Below are 23,793 nucleotides of genomic sequence, written 5' to 3' on the forward strand. Positions count from 1 at the left end.
TGCAGTGCACTAGGTGACGTTTTAAAGGGAAAGGGTGATGAATGCGTTACTTATAATGAATATTTTCTTCAGGGGAACAAAAAAGTATATTTTGAAGTATGTATCAGCGATAGTGAAAGTCAGTGGCGCCCAAGACAACACTGGACCTCACTGACCTTCATTTCATTATATCCCTTTCACAACACTTCACAATAAGGTTCAATTTGCTAACATAATCCATAGGTTTCATGACAATGAAAAATACTCTCACATTGATCATTTATTAATTTGTGATAATATCTTTCACTAAAAACAAAAACATTCCAAGTGAAAAAGTTAATGTATTAAAAATGATCATCAAATAATATTATATTTATTCAGTTATATTTTTCAAGATTATTAAATACGTTGCATTCGACTTAACAAATGCACTTCCTGAATGAAATCAGGCAGATTGTTTTAGTGCTTGCTTGTAATGATACTTGCTGCAATGCAAATCAAGCCAGTGGAAATACATATATAAGAACTCATCCCGGCAAGCTGACATCCTTCACTCAGTCCAACTATGGCACTGCACATCACTCTGCTTCTCACCTGTGTTTTTTTCTCCAAAGGTAAAGTGTGCACAGTCTATTTTAAATGTGTACTATTTGTTTCATGCTCAACAATTTACAAATTTATTCTGCATGCTTGTTTTAAGTAATATATAAGATACAAATAGGCATTAAGATTGGTGCTTCCTTTTGTAAACAAATTCACACTGTATTATTTCAATGATTTATTTATCTAATTTTTCAGCACTGACACTGAGGTGTAATGGATGTCCAGGCCTATCAGGAACATGCATACAAAGTTCAATAACCTGTCTATCTCGTTGTGGCTCCAAGACCACAAACGTATACTCATGTAAGAATAACACGATTCTGAAAAATGTGTAAGTTAGGGGTTTTGTTACTGAAGGGGTTTTAATGTTGGTCTTTGTAGATGGCAGAAAAATAGACAGTATCAGCATGAAGACCTGCGGAGATTCAAATGTGTGTGTTAATGGGAGCATGAATTCTGGACAAAGCAAAGTGACCCTCAACTCCCAATGCTGTAATGCAGATTTATGCAACTCTCAAACTGCACCAGGTTAGTGAGTATAGTCTTTTTTTCTTTTGACGTTATTTTATATTATCAGTATTTTTTTATTTATATTAATTTATACTATTTATAATTCATATATCACGATGTTATAGAAGAGGTTGAGGTAAATTTGATTTATTTCATCATCATTTATTTATTTATGTAACCTGTACAGACTTGCCACAACAGTCTCTCAACGGGAAGCGATGTTTCACCTGCAATGGCACTGACTGCTCAAAACCGTTGGCTTGTGAGGGCGATGAGACCCAGTGCTTTATTACAACAGGTGATGCAATTTTTTTTTTAATGAATATATGCATTGACAGAAAACCACTGCAAATGATTGGTAGTTTTTTTATTTAGGACGTTAAACTTTACACCAGCTCTTCTTTTTCTCTCAGTTGACATCAGCGGCAAAAACGTGACCATGAAAGGATGTTCAAGCAAGTCGTTCTGTGGGCTCAACGCAACACAATCTCTGGGATTACCCGTTCATGGCTATGGCTTTGGCGTTTACATGAAATGCTGTGATGGAAACCTTTGTAACGCTGTTCACAGCTTGAGAGTTGTTTATTTTGCGATGCTGGTACCTCTTCTCTCTCTATTTGTGTTCTGATACATGCTTTCAACAAGCAACGATTTCTTTTGCAAAACATTTGTAATCTAATGCAATTACTTCAATTCATTTTAACGTTTGGTTTGGTTTTGGGACCAGTTTCTTGTGTTTGGGAGTTGGCCTGTCTGAATAAGCCTCAGGTGATTCACAACAATCTTTTTAAATCTGTCAATAGACAGGAGGAGATGGAGACCTCTGGTGGTGGAGGAAATTGTATAAGAAATAATTATTTTAATTAAAGGGTTAGTTCACCCAAAAATGAAAATTCTGTCAGTAATTACTCACCCTCATGTTGTTCCAACCGCGTAAGACCTTTGTTCAACTTCGGAACACAAATTAAGATATTTTTGATGAAATCTGAGCCATGTCTCACTCCTCCATAGGCTTTCAGAGGGACCGAAACTTGCTGGCCCAGAAAAGTTATTAAAGAGATCGTTAATATAGTCCAAGTGACTACAGTGGCTTAATCCTAAGTATATCAAGCGACGATAATACTTTTTGTGCGCAAAAACAAACAAAAATAACGACTTTATTCCACTATTCATTTCCTTCTCTCTGGGCCTCCAGTTGGTTCACGTAGTGTTTTTGCATAGCGCGTCTGTGTTACACGTCACCACGTAGGCTCACAATTGGCCGAAGCGGGTCATGTGTGTGATGCGTGATGACGTGCAAGAAATGACAGCGCAAAAACACTACGAGGCCCAGAGAGAAGGAAATGAATAGTGGAATAAAGTCGTTATTTTTGTTTGTTTTTGTGCACAAAAAGTATTATCGTCGCTTGATATACTTAGGATTAAGCCACTGTAGTCACTTGGACTATATTAACGATCTCTTTAATAACTTTTCTGGGCCAGCAAGTTTCGGTCCCTCTGAAAGCCTATGGAGGAGTGAGACTCTCAGATTTAATCAAAAATATCTTAATTTGTGTTCCGAAGTTGAACAAAGGTCTTACGCGGTTGGAACAACATGAGGGTGAGTAATTACTGACAGAATTTTCATTTTTGGGTGAACTAACCCTTTAAGAATGCTTTATTTACTCTCCAGACTGTTCTTGTTTTTCATGTCTTTATGTATATCTTTTGTATAGCATTCTACACTGTAAAAAAGAAAGAAAGTTGCAGCTACCTTAAATTTTTAAGTACAGTCAACTTGGATGTTTAAGTCATTTAAACTTACATCACATTAAACTGACTTAAATGAGTTGAATCTTGTATAACTTATAAAAAAAGTTAAAAATTGCTTAACTTATTTTGATGAGTTAAAGCAATGTAAAATCATATGTTGTCACAACTTATTGATCGTAACGTTTTTACAGTGTACCGTTAGCAATATAGCTAAAAGGCTTGTTGTTATTCTGGTAAACTACTAAGCCAACCTATAGTTTCATACAAATTCTGGAACTGTATGGGGCTAAAATAAACTATTGTAAAAATTATTTTAAAGGGGTTGTATCATGACAAACTACTGTTTTCCTTGAATGTTTGAAGAAGAAGAAAACAAGCTCCAGGACCTAAAACCGGTCACACATAAACACAACAGTGTAACCATTTCCATAAGAAAAAATGCGAAATAATATCTGTAGAGACGCGAAGCTTATGGATTTGACTCTGCCAATGTTGGTCCTTTTAGACCGACGGTTAAATTACAGTCCTACATTACCATAAACTGCTATGAAATTACCATTATTTGTAGCATTAAAGAAAGATTAAAATGCAGGCCTGCAACATAAAAGTAAAAGAGAAAATAAATATTTCATATTTTTTATAGTTTTGGTTCAAAAACAAACGTGTGAGGGAGGGAGAGATGAAGCATTCATGTTATTTTACGTTATTGTATAGAACAGAGATAAACAGGAAAAAAGTGGGAGAAAAGGAGGGAATATGATCATGATGTGACCTCATCCTGCGCTACATGTGTATATATATTAAATACAAAGCAATCCTGTACAGAATTGTGTTTGTGATGATTACTTTGCTTTCTTGGTTTGTTTTATAGTAAAACATTTAACAATAATCTGCTTTTTTTTGTCTACACAACACTGTCTATAGCATTTCCCCCCTTGTAATTCAGTCATTTTCTGTTAATACCAAATACAGTCATACAACACACAGGCCATACAACGGATGAGGTCACATCATGATCATATTCCCTCCTTTTCTCCCACTTCTTTCCTGTTTATCTCTATTCTATACAATAAAAACATAAAATAACATGAATTCTTCATCTCTCCCTCACATGCGTACTATAACATTCTCATACCAGTCTCAATCAATAAACCAACAAGTTGCAAGTCTTCAGATTCACTGTAAAAACTAGAAAATTATAGTTGTGACACGTTGGCAATTTTTTTTTTTTTTTTTTTTTGAGGGAACAGTATCAGTTTCAGCATGTTTCATGTTTCTGAGGGATGTAGTCTCCTGTCCCTCCCTTCTCATCTCAGTCTGAGCTCAAATCAAAATGGCACAGTTTATCCTCTTTATTCTTATGAGTACACTTTTCTACAAAGGTAATTGTTGGATTTTTTTTTAGTTCGATTTTATTATTATTTAGTACTAAGTGTAAATTATTTTGTAGGCTTTGCTGTCCTGTTATAGTATCAATGTAGTAGGCCTAGACATTAACATCAATAATGTATTTCCTTAAGGTTTACTTTGCATTGTGCCATATTTTCTGAAATGTTATGCTTTGACCATACTTTTCTAAAAGAGCAATTTATTTTTTAAATGTTTGTGTTTCAAATTGCAGTGCTTAAAGATTTATTTAGACTTGTTCAATTTCAGCAAATTCCCTAACCTGCTATCAGTGCATTCCTGAGACGTCAACTAAATGCGTTGAAACTAAAGTAGAGTGCCCTGTTGGTCAGTGTGGGACCATGAAAACCACATCTTATACAGGCAAGTTTTGTGGCAGACTCAATATTTGAACTGAAATTCACTGTCTTATGTTTTAAAAACGTGTCCAATGTAAATGTCTACTGTAGGAAACAACAAATTGGCTGACATGATTATGAAGAACTGCTCCGTGACTCAACAATGCGTGACTGCATCTGTAAACTTTGGAATTACAAATATAGTTATGAACAATGAGTGCTGCGGCACTAACCTGTGCAATAATAACCAAAGCATACCAGGTACGTTTAACACAAGAGTCAAGCATTTGTTGCTTTAATTATAAGAGTAAAGCATATGTTGTTGCTTTAATTATGCATATTTCATAGAATCGCCCATTAGGATCCCAAATGGAATAGATTGCTACACCTGCAATGGAGAAGACTGCTCATCAACTTTACCTTGTGTTGACGATGAAGATCATTGTATCAAGGCAACAGGTAGGATAAAACACAAAACGAGAGTAGTGAGATAAAAGTGGCCAGTCTGAGTAAACAAAGCTCTATTGAATTGTTAATATTATTATTTCCGAACCACACGTAAAGTGCAGAAAAGGGACTGAACGCATTTCACTGTTTTAAGGGAATCTTAATTAGCCTAGATTCGATTTTTACATTCAGTAGTGTGTGTGTGTACACTAAATGTGTGTGTATATTAAATATTTTCTATAAATAATAAAATATGAAGAGTTCAGATGCAAAAGCCTCTAAGTGCCATCTGAAATTTTCTTCTAGAATGATCATTTTTATAAAGCTTGTATATTTAAGTGAAGTAATTTCACTTAAATGACAATTAATAGGTAATTTGCATTGCCATTTAAGTGAAATTATTGAACTTAAATATACAAGCTTTATAAAAATGATCATTCTAGAAGAAATTTTCAGATGGCACTTAGAGGCTTTTGCATCTGACCTCTTCATATATTCTTATATATTCTTATAGAAATATAATCTGTTCTTTTGAAACTCCAATTCATCAAAGAATCCTGAAAGATAAAACAATCACGGTTTTCACACACACGCACGCACACACACACACACACACACACACACACACACACACACACACACACACACACACAACTGTTTTCAAAAATGTTTCGAGCACCAAATCAGCAAAGATTTCTGAATGATCATGTGACACTGAAAGCTCATGAAAATTCAGCAGAAACAAATAACTTTAAAAAAAAATCAAAATACTAAAATCGAAAACAGCTATTTTAAATTGTATTAAATAAACTGAGAATTCTTAAAAAATATATATCTTAACAACACCCAAAATGCTGAAAGGTATTGTACATTAGATTGCATTAGAAAACTGAGGTTAGATAGGTTTTAAAAAGGATGGTTAAATACAGGAGATATAATATGAGCTTAATGGAATTTCTGACATAACATGTCATAGGAGAATGCTCTGCGGGCGATGGTTTTATTTGTGCCATTGTTATTGACATCAACAACAGTCAGCATCAGTTGTTTGATACATTTCTTCTTGTTTTCTTCTTAAAATAACAGAATGACTGTGTGATCCTTTTCATTGCCCTGAATTTATCATACCATTTTATCAACAGTGAATACTGATGGACAGAAGATGATAATGAGAGGATGTGCAACCCGAAGTTTCTGTAGTGGTGACCTGTCCACCCAGATCGGCCAGTCCAGCACATCATCAGTGGGCCTGACCTGCTGTGAAGGACCTCTCTGTAACAGCGCTCAAACCGTCACTCCGGGACGCTGCTTTCAGCTGGGGCTTCTGATGCATGCCATCGTACAGATGTCACTCTGAGCTTCCAGTTGTGCCATGATGCTCTTTGAGGCTTCAATTCTACTAATAAATAAATCAAATCCAACCAACATTCTTATATGCTGGTTGTACTAATTACAAATGCTAATGCCAGTATGCTGTTAAAGCCTGATCCTGCTTATGAAAGTATAGAACGTGTGAGCATCGGTGTTGTCAAGCTGTTGTATTTTGTATATACTGAAATTTTCATTTAGACAATTTTGCTTCTAGCAATATTCACAAAAATAGCTATAAAAAATCTGCAAGCAATGGCCAGTAACTTTATTGTAGGCTTTTTTTTTATATATATATGTATAATTAACACAGCTTTGGTTAGAACCTGTTCTTCAGAAACTGGTGTGTAACAGAGTACTTGTTTGCTGATATTTTCCTTTTAAGAGGGTGTAGATTTTCTAAATGGAATCAAGTTTCAATACACTAATATATTGTTGCACAAATATTTTATGCCTTGGGTCTCTGAATTGTCTTGGACAAAGGAAATGAAATCTGATGATCTCAAAGCATCTTGTTTCACCTTTTTTTTTGTTGGTGCTTTTGCTTACTTTATTATATATGCGCACACATACCTTTCAAAACTTTGGGGTGGGTGAGAAGATTTTCAAGAAAGCCACATTTATTTGATCAAAAATACAGTAATATTGTTCATCATAATAATTTAAAATAAGTTTTCTATTATATATTTATGTGTTAATATATTCCGATATATATTTTTAAAATGCCATTCATTCATGCGATGCAAAGCATATGAATTTTCAGCATCATTACTCTAGTCTTCAGTGTCACATGATCTTTCAGAAATGATTCTAATATGCTGATTTCTTCTTATTATCAGTGTTGGAAATAGTTGTGCTCCTTTATATTTTTGTGGAAACCATCATTTCCATCGTTATTTCCCACCAGGATTTAAGTAAAATACACATTTTTGATCAATTTAATGCATCAATGCCGCATTAAAATGTTATTTAAAATTACAATCTTGCGGATCCCAAACTAAACAACAGTATGGCAAGTAACTGCATTTCTTATTATTTCTGCATTATTTTTAGGTTAAATTTTAATTTTAGCATGCCAAAAATGCATTCCTCTGAATTTACACGATTTTACAAATCAGAATATGGCCAGAAAAAAAAAAACACCACAGAGTAAAAACATTGTGTTAAATTATTTTTTTTTATCCACTTACATGAAATTACATATTTTCCCTCCAAATAACATTTATGCTTGGGTGTTCTGTATGAAAATTCCAGAGACATGACACAAAGCTAGCCAGCCCAACAGTACTCCCTTTCCTCCCCACATTAACTACTTCATAGCCACATGCAAATTAGGCAAGTATCAAAAGAAATGAATGGAAAAAGGAAAAAACAAAAACCATTATTGGAAAATTTAAATCACACTAGTATTTCCTACTGCGCTGCTTGACCAGTCATACAGTAACAGTATCAAGCTTATGTGCTCTTTGTTCTTAGGGTCCTCTATACCTCGTAATTAACAGGGAATAATAAGTAAATGCCATTTGCCGGGCACCAAATGCCTGGAATAAGAAACTTGAAAGTGACAGTAAATGGAATGTAACTTTTTTTTTTTTTTTGCCCATCATTTTACATGACGCGCGAGCGAGCAGCTCACTATTTGACGTGTGACGCTGCCGTTGCTTCTTTCCTAGCTAAAGACTAGCACTGCTATCCCCACCTCTACTCGAAGACAAGGGCTGTTTATAATGCAGATGCTAAATTGCAGGTGTACATAATGACCATGACAAATACACACTCCTTGACGGAGATTTACATACAGTATACGAATAACAAAAGGGTTTGACTTGCAACTTTGCATGAGCTGAGAACTTGCCCTCACCCACATTCTTCCACGCTAATGCGAAAACCTAGAGCTCACCAAGGAGAAAACAAGGTTAACAGCAGACGAAACTCATCCCCTTCCCAGCCCCCTGCCCCGACCGCATCCCGACGCCCACCCGCCCCCTATTTAACCCGTCCCACCCACCTCCCATTACACAAATCCTTAGAAAAAACCCCCACAATGACATGGAAGGAAGAAAGCAAGGAAGGCGCGAGAGTAAAAGAACTAAAAGAGACAGAAGTCGACGATGAGGTGGTCTCAGTGTTGATGGTGAGCTGGAACGATGGCAGGTGAATAACAGGGGAAGGACGGACAGAGTGAGACTCAGTTTTCCCGGCCCTCCTCGGTGTCTTCGCCGTCGCCCTGGTTATCTGAAGTCCACAGCTGAAAAATAAGAGGAGACTAGTTAGTCATGAACACCTAAACACCTGCTTCTATAAAGAGTGTTATGTCAAAAAGGCTGAATGCCAAAACACTTAAACTTTGGGTTGTCAATAAAAAAATATTAAATGAATGATATAAAATAAAATTAATAATGATATAAATTTGACAGCAACTTGCTACTTTTAACAATAATAAATTCATATCTAGTGCAAACATGTATAATATGTACAAATGAGTAAATGTGTACTTTGTCATTAATGATTATTATATTTATTATTTTTTACATTTATTTATTGTCTTAAGCTAAACTTGTTCTCACATTTTTGTAGATTAAATGTTTTTATACTATCCCTTTAAAATAAAATAGCAAATATTGATGCCATTTAATTGCTTTTTTAAAGATTTTAATCATTTACATTATTGTGGCAGCTAAGTATATGTACTTTACATAACACACACATATATATAAATAAAATTGTGCAGCCATAATATATATACAGAATTGAATCATCTGTATAAATATATCAGAAGTTTTATATATATAAAACCTCTGATATATTTAAACACACATTTTACTTCTGTAAAATATATAAATATATGTATAAGGGCTGCATGATAAATCGCAATTAACATGAAATATTTTTTATTTAACCTGCTGCTAAAGATAAAACTCACTGTCAAGTTGTCCCGCAGTAGCTGCATGATCAATGTGCTGTCTTTGTATGATTCTTCATTCAGTGAATCGAGCTCTGCAATGGCCTCATCAAAAGCCTAGGAGAAAAAGATCAACCAGAAACAAGATGAGTAATACATACGAGTATATTATGTATTCATAATATAATTGTGGGTAACACTAATATTTGGCTCATTCGCCTGCATGCGTGTGGGTGTTAACCTTACCGTTTTGGCAAGCTTACAGGCCTGCTCGGGCGAGTTGAGAATCTCGTAGTAAAATACGGAGAAATTGAGCGCAAGGCCCAGACGAATGGGGTGTGTGGGCTGCATCTCTGCCTTGCTGATTTCAAAGGCATCCCTGTAGGCCTCCTGTGAATTGGCAATGATAGCTGGAGATACAAAGAGGAAAAATATATTTATGTAATTGCATGCATTCAGGATTTGATCATTTAAAAAAACAATTAGTTTAAGCTTAAAGAATAAACAGCTTAACTGGTAATATTGTGTCTGCAATGTTAGTATCTAAAAAAAAAATTCATTTGCAATCATGCAGATTTAATACATGTTTGATTTTGGCTAATGTTTGTGATATTGTTTAATTAATAGCTAAAAGAATAAAGTAAAAATGAAAAATGTAACAAAATAATTATATTGTAATTTTATAATGTTATATTGCAACAGGAGAAAAACAGTATTTCATTCATAGTCCCGTTTGATGAACCCGGCCCGCATTCGCAGTACAGAACGTCCGACCCGTTATCTGACAGCAGCACTTCACATGCACCCGTCGTGTAAACAATACAAAACTTTTGCCAAGGCCTACATGTGAACAATCTGCCCATATTGGCACTTTTGAACAAATCACACAATAGGCTATACAGACGCATATGAGCCTGTCATATAAGGGATATTTTAGCAGATTAACTGCATTTAAATGTGGTTGTCTCTCCTGAAATTAGCAGCACAAAAAATAAAACTTTTTATTCAAATTGTGAATAGATTATATAGCCTACAGCAGGGTTATTCAATTAGCTTCAATCGAGGGCCGGATTATTAAATCGAAAAGTTGAGGAGGGCCAGTGGGTTTAGCTTATTTATTGAAACATAATTTATTACTTATTGAAACATAATAGTATCAATAAATAAGCTAAAGTAAACCTAAAAAAAAAGTATTGTATTTACTTGGAAATGTGGTACGGCAGATTTATAAGACCATAATACATAACTTATTTACAGCTATGTACAAATAAATGAATTATACAAGATCATAGCTATTGGTAAGTATTATTTTATTTATAATTATTATAGGCTTAAATGAAAATATTCTTACAGTGAGACTTGGTACCACAGGTAAATGCATGGCTACTCACTCACTACCACTGTATAAAAAAATGCCAATACACAGCTAAAAACTACACACACAATGAATTATATATTCCTACCCACCTAATAAATCTAATGCAATATAAATTACTATGACATAGTATTCAATATAAATATTAAAAATTTCTGCACAAACCATGGTAAATTACTACAGTACATTCATGGTAAATGTTTGTAAGGGTGGAGATTAGGGGATTTAAAGTCTTCTAACTTCGTTCATGGCACAATGTTTCTATCAGTCGTGTTGGGGATGTTGAGGCTGTTTCATCTGATTTTAAACCAGTTAAATCATTGAGTGATTTGTGGTTTGTAACAGAGAGGTGTGTCGAATTGAACCGCTTCTCACTGGATGTCGCAACGCTGTTTAATAATGGTGTCAGTCTGCGACCGGGAGTAAACGCAACTCCTTTAAATATTATTCCACCCGTTTCATCAAATATTAGCAGTTCACCTGAGCAGGACTCTGTGTTCAGACAACACTTTCTGCCCTAATCCAGTGAAATGACATTTTACATTAACATTTTCCACTAGGGGGCGTTAAAGCACAAACTTTGAAGTTATTATGATTAAAGTACAGTAGGAATGGTTTCACAAACAGGATTTAGACTAACCCAGGATTAGGCTTTAGTTCAATTAGGACATTTAAGTAGTTTTATAAACGTGCCTTAGAAAAATAAACATGCATTTTGAGACAAAACAATAGCACTGACATATTTTAAGACATGTCTGTGCAAGTTGCTTTTAGTTCAAACAGCTTAAACATGCATTTTAGTCCGGGACTAAGCTTAAACCGTGTCTGTTAGACCGGGGGATAGTGTTTTACAAAGCTTGCACTAAGGACTTTTAAAATTTAAAAATAAAAAGATGCAATATTCTAACAGTCATTTGTTAGGTATTCCCATCATCCAACCAAGGATACGGTTTAAAATTATTTTATTATTTATCTTATTTAAATCATACCAGAAATAATTTTGCACTCTGCCAACTTTCAGTTAATCTCACTCAAAACTTTTAATTAGTGTTAACTTTTTTATTTTATTGATGAGTACTAAGGATCTGTATTAGATGGTGTCACTGAGACTTCCAAACAACCTATTCAAAAAAGGGAATTATATTCCTTTGCCTTCTTCAGATGGAACAGGAATGTGTCAAGCTGTGAAGCAGCGCCGGAGCTCCACCCACCCACACATGGGCTCGCATTCATTCAGTAAGGTGGGTGGATTCACATGTCTGCACCTGTTCCAATGAAGGAAGGAAATCAGACTGCTAACCATTTCCCTCGTAGACCTAAAGACCCTACTTTCATTTTATTTTCTCTCTCTCTCTTTCCCATAAGTGAATCCTACGCTCAGAGTTTGTCAACCTCCTGGCACAGGAAGGCAGCAGCAAGAGTCTTCCTGTTATGCACACTGCAGGCCTGTTCCTTTCTGACTCTACCAAGACAGACAATGGAGAGCAAACCATTTTAAGGTTTATATAGAATCTCCTCTAAATAGAACCAGCCTGTGAACATAGTAAGATAACTATGTCTGGTAATTACTGTACAACTATAAAAAAAAATTGGGGTCAATAAGATTAACCTACACTACCATTCAAAAGTTTGAGGTCAGTACATTTTTAGTCTCTTTTTCTAACCAAGGCTGCATTTATTTGATCAGTACAGTAAAATAGTAATATTGTTAAATATATATACAATTTAAAATAACTAATATATTTAATTTTAGAGTCACATGATCCTTCAGAATCTAATATGCTGATTTGGTGCTCAAGAAACATTTCTTATTATTATCTTAACATAATACGTTGAAAACAGTTGCAATGCTTAATATTTTTGTGAAAAATGGGATACATTTTTTTCAGGAATTATGGATAATAAGAAAGTTCAAAAGAACAGCATTTAATTAAAATACGATGTTTTGTAACAACGTAAAACACTTTACTTTCATTTTGAGGCTAAATTTGTTACATTTACTACTGAATTATTCACTGTGGGAGCCAAAGTTTATGAATGGCCCCCAAAAACAGATCCTCTTCAGAGATTTCCACCCCCTTACTTCCTCTCCAGCTTGGCTTCGTGTCAACAGTTTGCGGAAACGCTACATTTTTAGCAGAAGTTAGTATGTACATTGGTATGTGGTGGAGACTAGTCACTACCGCAGCTTTGAGAGCCATGCAGCATCTTGTTCAAATGCCTGTATGACTAACTAGCTAACATAATCTTGCATTGTTAACGGGGTTTAAAGATATAAGGGGTGCTTTCCCACCTAGTAAATTTAAATAGACTAAATTCACTGCAGAACTTCAATTTTAAAAGACAATTTAAGGACACAAAATAATATATTTGTTTTTGCCCACTCAACGAAAGTCAATTAAGTTCACATCCACTGGACCCCATTGACTTTCACTGTATGGATAAAAAAAAAACTAAAAAAAAAAACGTTTTTTTCTCTCACAAGATATCTTTTGTGTTCACAGAAAAAAGTCAGCCATTAAGATTTGAAATGGAATCTAGGTAAGCAAATAATGAATTTTTGGTGAACTATCCTTGCAAAATTAAGGACAGACTTAAAAGAATGGCTTACAGTTTTTCTCCTCTCCCAGAGCCACCTCCGCTAAGTAGCGAAAGTAATCGCCTTTCATTTTCAGATAGAAGACTTTACTTTCAGCTGGGGTCGCCTTGGGGATGAGATACTTGTCCAGAAGAACCTATGACACACAGACAAAGGAGAAAAAATATATTAGCGGTTTGTCAAACGGTTTCAAGTCCTGTTATCAGTGTGTTTGAAGGAAAGGGGGAAGTTGTCCTGAGTAGAACAAAAGTCAACAGTAGTAAAGAGATGAACTGATAAGATAGAGTTCTGCAAAACTCGTTTGACGACATGCTGTTGCAAAAAGAGGCCCAGGTGCCCAGAGGCCCTCTCGTCGCAAAATGTGTCATTTTGCCATTTTCAGTAAACTATCATATAGTCCCAACAATGTGGTTTCTAGAAAATCAGCATTCTAAGCCTTTTAAAACAACAAACTTGGATAGACATCAGGAGTGACAGACGCCTGACGGCTTGTGGCAGGACTGCAGTTTCACAGATGCTTCTGAGACTTTCTATTGCAGGGAGGGGGGGAAGGGGAGAATGGGAAAATTGACTACACCATGCTTGTGGAACTAGGTCATTGAGCTTGCTGGGCTTGTTTGCAGCACGACTGGCCTGATTGTTGCCACCCTGAACAGAACCACAGGGTCAACACTGCAATACATAAAATCCGTAAACTTTCCAATGGTGCCCTAACAAACCACCTTAATGATGAAGGGAGTCTTATTGGATTCGATTGATTCTGTCAAGGTCATTCTTATAAATACTGTTCAGAGAGGCATATGGTTAAGGATCTCAGTGTTCTGTGACTTTGTTTGCATCAAATGTCAAAACGACAGGACTCTTTAGGTGCAAAAGAACCAGAAGATCCGTTCAGACATTCCAACTCAAATTAATCATTTAACCTTGTTAAGTCACATGTCACTGATGAACCAATGACCTACTTGTGCTTTCAATGGTGGGGAGCAATGTATAGCATCGTTGTATTATGTAGCTCTTTATCCTGACACATACCCAGTTGAGGGTTTGAATAACCACTAACCCATAATCTTTTTCAAGCCGAGACATAAGGATGGGAGATCACAGTGGCTTGTGTCAAGAGAGCGGTTTCATTTTTTTATTTGATGTGTAGACACTAAACAGTGATGAAGTGATTAGTCTTCCAACTGCCACTCACATCCTCCACCATATTATATGACACAAATGTAAATCTTTTGAAGGTGTGCTCACATTGGCGTCATTTCTGCAAAATTTCGAGGGCAAAAGGGTCCACTGTCAATAGAGTAGTGATGTATAAAGCACAGCTCACACAGAAGTCACTTAACCAAGTAGCTTTCTGAATCCGCATGTTGTCCCGTGTCTCATGTTGAGAAATCTGCAAGTGGAAAAATTTCACAGTCGAAATTCCCAATTGCATGGATTCCTATTGAACTGACCGGAGTTCGCCCACTTAAATTTCGCTGAACAATGATAAATGTAACTGCACCTAAACTATGTCAGACAGGAGCAAATAATTTCTTAATGTACTACACAAAATGCAACAGAACAGTTTCTTTTCCAATTGTATTCAATGGGAGCGCCGCGTTTTTAAAAACAGCAGGAGCCTAACAAGGTGCTGAGCGTCTATATCACGATGAAGCGCTGAGACAGGGGGGTTTTAATGGTAGTCAAAAGTTGAAGAATGTTCAACTAATTTGGTAAAACTCAGCACTCATCAAGGTCAGTTTTTACCCAGCCGTCCAATCAGAGTGGAGGAGGGGCGGGACAAATACCACATCAACCAACCGCCACATTCTGCTTGTACAATGTCAGGTGACAACAAGCATAATAACTGAACTAAATAATTTAAAACAAAAGCCAGAGCAAATACTTTACATTGTATCAACATTTTTATATAGAAACAATACAGAAACAAACTATCTGTGAAATGAGATACTAGTAACACTTCCGTGGATATTCCGTATCATAGCATGCAAAGCGTCTCAACTGAAAAAAAGCTTTGCGCTGCCAAAACACTCAAGCGCCTAGCGTCTTCAGCTGGCTAAAAATGATGGAGTTTCTGTAAAGCAGCATTTCCTGCGAACCAAGCCGCTCTGAGATGCTGCAAACACTGGCAGATCATGAGCTGCTCGCAAGTAAGAACACAGTGCCGCGCTTCACTCTGAAACATGCAGCGCATATACTAAATTAAATAGAAGACTTCACGACTTGGTAATCACTCTAAGCCATATTGTGATTTTGGTTTTATTTTGATTAATTGTGTAGCTCTAGCTGAAGAGTAATAATTAAACAATTTTAACAATTTAGCCCTCATAACTAGAGGTCGACAGGTAGTGGATTTTAAAGATAACTAGGTACCCACAGAAATTTGGGCTGCCAAAAATTGCATGAAAATGGCCGAAAATATGAGCCAAAAATAAACTGCGCCCCGCAACGCAGTGTTCAAAGCTCAGGTTTCATTATCACTCTAGTCTAGGCGCCATCACTGCGCGCGCAGATTTTTTTATTTCGGCTCTGAAACAGTGCATCCCTACCGATAACGATAATCGACTGATAGTTTTTAAAATGGATACTATATGAAAACAAACATTACATTGCAAATAAAATAGTGTTGAACTTTATTACAAAAAAAACTTTTAATGATACAAATGGACTCTTATTGTAAAGGTTTACCAGTTCATACAAATCTAAACAGTCATGCTTAATGATGGCCATCTTTAAAACAAACTCAAACTCACCTGTAGAAACGGCTCTCGTACTGTATAATGACAGTGGACCCTTCTCGACCAGTCCAACAGAAACTATGGGCATGGATTTTTGCCGATAACTAATTGTTCCAGCAATTGGTTATCGGTGCCAATTAATCGGCAAAACCTATCAATCGGTATACCTCTACTCATTACATCTGCACATGCAATAGCAACTTCTCTGAAATGCTCAAGATGGATTCAGGAGTCCTAATCAGGAGTGCGTTTTCCCAAAAGCATCGTTAGCCAACTATGGTCGCACGTTCAGCTGAATTACGTGAATTGATGTGCGACACAAAGAGACTACATTTTGTCGGTCACTTCGTTTCTACTGGATCAAAAAGTAGCCTATATTAAACATGGAAACAAAGGACTGAATGAGTATATTCAGAAACATTGAACATTATATAACAAATTCCTCATTCCACATAAAAATGGTCATCTTGAGAAAACTCATGGAAGAAGTCATGTGGTGTGAAACAGAGGTACACGTTCATGTACTTTTCTGATTGGCTTTGCATTGTATTTTTGCATGCTTTTAGCGTGAAAAAAAAACAACACCATTTGGCACTTAAATCTTGTCCCATCATGCTTGGTTAGGAGGACATGATGTAAGGACTTTAAAGAACTAAATGCAACATTAGGTTACATAATACGCAGGAATTCACATGACATCATAGTCTCGGTTTCTTTCTCCTAAATGCAAAAACAGTGAAGGTAAAGTCCATTTGGCTGTAACGTGGAGAGCTACGGGTCAGTGGCCCAAAAACAAGAGCTCAGCTGCTGTCATTATGGGATTAGAGGTGACTCAACCTGTATGGTAACACAGAGCCCTGTGGCCTTCAGCCACTTTCAAGCTATGTCCACACAAAGTTAATTCATTCTCTCTCTTCAGCTCAAACACATAAGGTAGCTTGGCCAAAACCCTTATTCTCCTTTGATTTTCTCTCATCTTCACCAAGAACTGGTGATGAAGAAAGATTAAGAAAACAAATATTGTCCGAACAAAAAGTCCATCTACAAGCAGCTGTAGTCAAGCATCCACTGTGCCCATGTTTGGTCCACAGCCACACTGCAGAGTTCAGCCATCCTCATGTTCTCTGGAGGCCTCTTCACTTCCCACATCTCATTACATAGCCTCGTCTCTCCCACCCAAGCAGCTGCTAAAGTAAATTAGCTGCCTCTCTAACTTTGGCCGAATCCTTAGAATTAGTATGTTACTCAGGGGACTTGTCGTATGGCTTACTGAGCTGAAGTGGACTTTAAAAGTATGTCTTCTGTAATGTACTAGTAACAAATTCTTTCACAACTCACTGCTTTGTCACTGGTTCAATTGGTACTACTGCCAAAAAAAACAGAAGAGCTATAAATATATATAGGCTATTAGTTACTATTGTTTTACTAACCTTTTTTTGGCATTTATATTTTAATGTATTATTTATTAGTAATCTTTTAGTTTTACTAAGCTGTTTTCTTGAATTGAACCATATCCGTATGTAAATTCTTCAAAATGTAATAACTAGTTAATACCTCTCTGAAACGACTTTCATCACTTAGGATATATGTGGGCTATTTATTAAAGTTAACCCACTGACCAATAGATATTTAGCCACTTCACTACTCAATTCAGGCTCCATTTTGGGATGAAAATTACAACTTTTCATATAATGAAAAGTACAATAATATACATTTTGTTCACATTGAACATAAGTGTTTTACTCTGAAATCCATTGCATTACAGAAAATGGACTATCAACAAGGATTCATAATGACAAAATTTAGAGAAACATTTCACCCAAAATTCTAATATTACAGCTTTTTTGTGAGCTCGCTATCTGTGAAGGACATCCAATTAAAAGTATACAGGTTTACAGGCATTGGACCAGCTAGAGCCTGTATCAAGGAAAACGCACTAGCTTTTTTTGACTGTTACTTTTTCTTAAATGACACAAGGATACATTTCGGATAAAAAAAAGTGTTGTTTTTAAGTAAAACTAAAACTGAAATACATTCCGCACAACGTAAAGCAAGGATACAGGAACCTCATGCAATGTTAATTCTGTAGAGTCAAATTTATATTAAACTACAGGCTGAAGACTGAAACTGAGGTTAAATAGACTCTGACCCCTTAAATCTGTCATCATCCAAGGAGGGCTACAATAACTATCCCAGGGAAAGGACACCTGTGCATGCGCTAGAACAAATGAGATCAGGCCTGGACTAATAGGCTTGGCTGAAATAGGGCCTTGCTCATGATGAGTAATTAACACAAGCAGGATTATCAACCTATATTACCCACCAACACTTACTTGGAATAAAGAAATGGGGACAAGAGCAAAGGCGTGTATAGTGTGTATCCCTGGGTTAGAATGCAAGATATGCAATCCAAAAGATTGGGATTATCCCAGTTGTAAGATTCTTACCAGTACGTCATTGCAGATCTCCTTCAACTCCTTCTCGATCTTTTCCCGATATTCCTTGACCATTTGCTGCTTTTTATCGCTGCCCTCCGTCTTCTGCTCGATACTGGAGACCACCCTCCAGGAGGAACGGCGGGCACCCACCACATTCTTGTAAGCCACCGATAGCAGGTTGCGTTCCTCGTTGGACAGTTCAATGTCACCCTCAGTGACAGCCTTCATAGCGGCTGCCATGTCATCATATCGCTCTGCCTGCTCGGCCAGCTTGGCTTTTTGCACTAGCTCGCTCTTGTCCATGGCTGCTCAGTGCTGAAGAGAAATAGTTACAGAGTTCAATCAGACACCCAATCTGAATTATTTTAGGTTAATTACAACTCCACCCCAAAGGTTTAGTGTTACACAAAATCAAGAGAGACATGTGACTAAATGTTGCTTTTAACTAAATCAATTATTCTGTACTAAATTAACTTAAACATCTTAATAATAATCAATAAGAATAATCCAAAAGAACATTAATCTATGCACTGTAATATTTCATCTCTTTGCTTGATTAGCCTTCTTTTGGATGTTTAAGTGGTGTCCTCCGACCGATTATTGGTTAGACGCTAAATCCACTGAAAATAGAAACTAAATAATCTGGACAAGTGGACTAGTATCACCCTTGCGGAAGTGCTGAAAAAATCAACAGCAGTGTGAATCAATTAGTTTGGCACAGGCAACACAGGATACCCAAAGGCTGCTGATGCTACTACTGACCGTGCCTGCATGTATTTAATCAATTGCTGATGTTGTATAACACAATACGTTTCATTCATTATACAACATGTCAAATCTACAATACATTTGTAGCTTTTAGACTTTAACCACAAAGCATTTAGCTAACATCCAAAGACAAATAAGTGCCATTCTTGTACACAGCTTTAAAAAAAAGTTAGGCCATAAGTATTTGCCCTCCGGGGTCGCATTACACTGCGAAGAAATATGCGGATGTGCTGATCTCGACAACCACGCCCAGTTCCCATAGTTACCCATTCATGCGCTTTACATATCGTGTCTTAAAGGGATAAAAATCACCCCCAAAACATGAATATTCTGTCATCATTTACTACACATCATACCGTGCCAAACCCATACGACTTCCATTATTCCCTGAAACACAGAAAAGAGATGCTTGGCAGGAAGACAGCCCCATGCGATGTTCGTCAATGGCGACTGAAGCTGTCATTCCGTCACATTCTGACTAATGTTCCACGAAAAGAAAAGGAAACAGTTTTGAAACAAAGTTAAATGTATAATGACAATTTAGGGTTAACTATCCCTTTCGAAGTTGCGAAGGACCGAAATATACGTCGCTGACTACACAAAGCTTTACGTTACCAGCAACACCATACTAGAGGTTCGCGACTTTATTACGTCTATCATTGTGAAATGCACACAAGCAACACCAATTCCCCATTCAAGTGCCCAGTATGGCAAATGTATCAAGCTAATGTGTCATAGTAACATCATTTATCGCTGCCTCCATGATAAAACCAAGCTAGCTTGTTGGCTAAGCCATATGAAGAAGGCAAGTCTGATCTGCCCTGCCCATTTCCACGGCCGACTAAACTCACAGCAGAAACCCGCTACTATTTCTAATGTCAAGAAACAGCCAATGCGTTTTAATGATTTAAACAATCTATATATGGAGGTAAGACTGATAAAGCAAATGGACGGCGCTGTTTGTCAGGCGGGTCTCTCGATTACCAATGCATGCTAAGAAAGCTCGCCTGATATTATCAACCAAATTACCCGAAATAGTCGAAGATAAATCAGTATACTTTTTGAATACCATTACATGTGTTAACATGACAGGACCAAGTACAGCCGACTGAATTAATAGTGTCAGTATAACGTTAGATATCTCAGACACGTGAAAGGCTTCGGCTTGTTTCAGCATCAAAAATGCACCGAAACAGTATTTTACACAAGGACGCACAAAGAAAACTGTTACTGATGATCGCATTAGGATATAAAACATAAAACGTGTGATTTTAGCGATGAATTGTAACTGTAAGCTCGACCACACCAAGAGGAAGAAACAAAAAGGGGCGGCCTAGATCTGCCAAGCAAAGGCTTATTGTTCATTTTCAGCACGTTAGCATCCTAAGCTACTCAGTCCGGTGTATTGCATCGTCCATCGCCATTTAAATGTAATTTCTCATCGCGAATAATAAAACAATAAAACCAGACCTAACATGCCTGGCATTTATGCCGATCTAGCATATTCTCTTACCTGAGTGTCGGGGAATAACGATGGTCCTGTCGGAGCTAAGCTAACCGCGGCTCACAGCTGATTCTCACGGGCGCTCGGGCTAATCCACGGGGTTTCCCTCCAATCAGACCAGCCCCAGGAGCCGAGACAAGGCTGGGCCATGTGACGTCAAAGGTAACCAAGGCGACGGCTGACTTCAAGTTGTCTGTGATTGCACGAGAGCCAGTTCGTGATTCTGTGGTGCACCATTTTCCCTCCACTTTTCCTTCCCTCGCCTCATCACATGTCCTCAGCTTTTCCCTTTCTATCAATTATACCACCCAAGGTCCGTCAGTCTAGGTTATGTTCCGTGATTATAATGTGACGTGTAACTCCCAAAAGAACGTAAAATATATTATTCTAGCGGCGTTCTATCGCGATGTGACAGTTTTAACCCGTACAAGTGTGCACTTGAATAAGATGGTTGGATGGCTTATGAATGGCAAATATGATCGTTGCTTTGCATCTGCCATTTTGTGTAATGAGAGCACTCTCATAATTCAGTGCTTTAAAGGGATGGTTCACCCAAAAATAAAAATGTTGTCATTTACTGACCCGCAGGTTGTTGCAAACCTGAATGAATTTCTTTCGTTTGCTGAACACAAAAGAAGATATTTTGGTAACATTAGTTAATACCTTAGTTAACATGAACTAATAATGAACTGCACTTCAGCAGAATTTATTAATCTTAGTTAATATGAATTTCAATATTTACTAATACATTATTAAAATCAAAGTTTGTATCTGTTAACATTAATGAATGCACCATGAACTAACATGAACATAATGAACTGCTGTATTTTTATTAACTAACATTAGCAAAGATTAATAAATACAGTAACAAATGTATTGCTCATTGTTTGTTCATGTTAGTTAATGCATTAACTAATGTTAACTAATGAACCTCATTGTAAAGTGTAACCGACATTTTGAAGAATGTCGGTAGGCTATACCAAACAGTTGTGGGGGCACAACTGACTTACATATTTTGGAATATTACTAAAAAATGCTATGGAAGTCAATGATGCGCCACAACTGTTTGGTTGCAGACATATGTTTGGTTGGTTCCACATAACAAAGAAATTCATACAGTTGAAGGTGAGTAAATGACAGCAGAATGTTCATTTTTGGGTGAACAATCCCTTTAAGTTGTGTTAATAAAAATGTAGAGAGAATATTTAAAAAATCCTCCCTTTTTTTTCGCTTGAGAAGCAATTTCACTCAGATAAATGTCACAATTGGGGGAAAAATGCTAATGCAACTTCCGTTTCATACATACTTTATAATTTTGTGTTGTGGCATTAACTGAACTATGCATATATCTGTATTTGCAACTAGGCAGTTGAATTGAATTTATTTTCTTGTGGAAAAACATGAAATCGGGACTGTGTGGAGCCTATCACAAGCAAAATTAGAACACAGGTCATACACAGCTTGCTTGGTAGAAGAGGAGCTATTTTTGCACCACTCCAGTTTGTTTCCATTGGGAATGAGTCTATTTTCTACATTGTCACATGTCCTCCCATCAGATATGCATTCAGTAACCTATTTCAGGGCAAAATTCTGTATTATTGGTGCAAGTTAAGTCCACGGTGAGAGCGAAGCAATTGTGCAACCAGTGTATGCATGTGTGCTACTGTAAATGCAACAGCAGTTTCACTCGAATGTGAACAGTGATTACAGATTTTGTTGTGTGACAAGTAGGGCAGGTTTTTCAGTTTACTTAAAGTCACACCCAGTACAGCACTCAGAGCATGACAGTTCAAAATAACGCGACTGTCACTCACTTAGGTAAGCTGTGGCTTTGTTTGATGCTATGGTTCGTACACTCCTGTGTGGTTATGTCAGCGCACTAAAAAGAGAAAACTATGCAGAGAACAATGTTAGTGAGTCAGACAAAATGCCAAAGTCTTTGGAAAGGGTGTGCAGATGTCTTTTCCAAGAAGAATAGGCTCATCTCCCTGCTACTTGCCATTATCAAACACTTAAAAGTATTATATGCTCATGATATATAACATCTCGATGACAGGAATACAAAGGCACTTGACACCACAGAACAAAACATTTAAGTATTTAAGTAAACTGTAACCAAAGATCTTTCTTAGATTTAAACATATAATGTGTCATTTTAAAGATGAATTTTACCTGTAAGTTTGACCACACCAGATAACAAACCAAGAGGACTAAGGTGCAACCTAGATCTCTAGATACTGCATTTTGATGACAGGAATACAAAGGCACCTGGCTGACACCACAGAACAAAACATTTAAGTTTGCTGCTTTGCATGTTATAGGATTCACAACTGGCGAGATCTTATCTTTTCTTTTGCTGCGGTAAAGAGGTCAGTCAGCTATTTGAGGGTTTTCAGGCTAAGGCAAAACAACCAAATTATTTCTCCAAACCAGTTTATGACATTTTTTTTTTTATTATTTAATTAAAACGTACCAAACAATAAAGAATCATGTTATTATTGTCTCTGCAACAGACATCTCAGTCACTGTCCAATGTAAATGCTTTGGGTAGTTGACATAAAAGTGTGATTTGCTACACTTCATCTAAAATCTTTATATAGCCTATAACCTCATATTAATTGTGACATGCTATATTTAATCTAAAATTAATTTAAAAAAATGAAAATAGTTTTTTAGAATTATTATGCATGCTGTTAGATCAGACTTCTTATTAACTAAATGACTACATTCAATATTTGCACTTTTTTATTTATTTGTTACACTGCAGGACTAGTGAACTGTCTGAAATTTACAAGGATTAAAAAATGGTGACTAGTTATAGAACCTAAACTGTACACTTTTACTTACACATACATTTTAACCTATTGAAATTGAAAAATAATGGGCATTTATTTGTCTTTCTGTATGAAAATAAGTATTACTGCATATTTAAAGCAGTTCCATCATGTTGCTAAATGGCACCATCAGGCAAAGAGGCTTCTGAAATCAATAAAAGAATGTGGTGTATTGGTTCAAAGAAATTCATCATTCCATATTCCTTTACTAGGATTACTAAACCAGCC

At 36.5% G+C, this 23,793-nt stretch overlaps 3 protein-coding genes across 3 annotated transcripts; 2 read left to right on the top strand and 1 right to left on the bottom strand.

Annotated features, from left to right (window-relative positions):
• Positions 1–989: 989 nt before the first annotated feature.
• LOC308704016 (urokinase plasminogen activator surface receptor) lies at positions 990–1,939 on the top strand (the record flags this gene model as incomplete). Its single annotated transcript, XM_081388065.1, has 4 exons — positions 990–1,110; positions 1,280–1,390; positions 1,506–1,646; positions 1,896–1,939. 4 exons carry the CDS (start codon positions 990–992, stop codon positions 1,937–1,939), a joined length of 417 nt encoding a protein of 138 aa, XP_081244191.1.
• Positions 1,940–4,721: 2,782 nt separating this feature from the next.
• Positions 4,722–6,521, top strand: negaly6 (neuromast-expressed gpi-anchored lymphocyte antigen 6). The gene is made up of 3 exons (XM_081387938.1): positions 4,722–4,850; positions 4,938–5,048; positions 6,179–6,521. Exons 1-3 carry the CDS (start codon positions 4,727–4,729, stop codon positions 6,391–6,393), a joined length of 450 nt encoding a protein of 149 aa, XP_081244064.1. The 5' UTR covers positions 4,722–4,726; the 3' UTR covers positions 6,394–6,521.
• A 1,041-nt stretch (positions 6,522–7,562) lies between these two features.
• ywhabl (tyrosine 3-monooxygenase/tryptophan 5-monooxygenase activation protein, beta polypeptide like) lies at positions 7,563–21,024 on the bottom strand. The gene is made up of 6 exons (XM_081388958.1): positions 20,741–21,024; positions 18,469–18,774; positions 13,293–13,416; positions 9,553–9,716; positions 9,328–9,423; positions 7,563–8,652 (listed from the first exon to the last, which is right to left on the bottom strand). Exons 2-6 carry the CDS (start codon positions 18,760–18,762, stop codon positions 8,593–8,595), a joined length of 738 nt encoding a protein of 245 aa, XP_081245084.1. The 5' UTR covers positions 18,763–18,774; positions 20,741–21,024; the 3' UTR covers positions 7,563–8,592.
• Positions 21,025–23,793: the final 2,769 nt, after the last annotated feature.

This window comes from Scardinius erythrophthalmus, assembly GCF_964197995.2.
Source record: "Scardinius erythrophthalmus genome assembly, chromosome: 16".
Lineage (NCBI taxonomy): Eukaryota > Metazoa > Chordata > Actinopteri > Cypriniformes > Leuciscidae > Scardinius > Scardinius erythrophthalmus.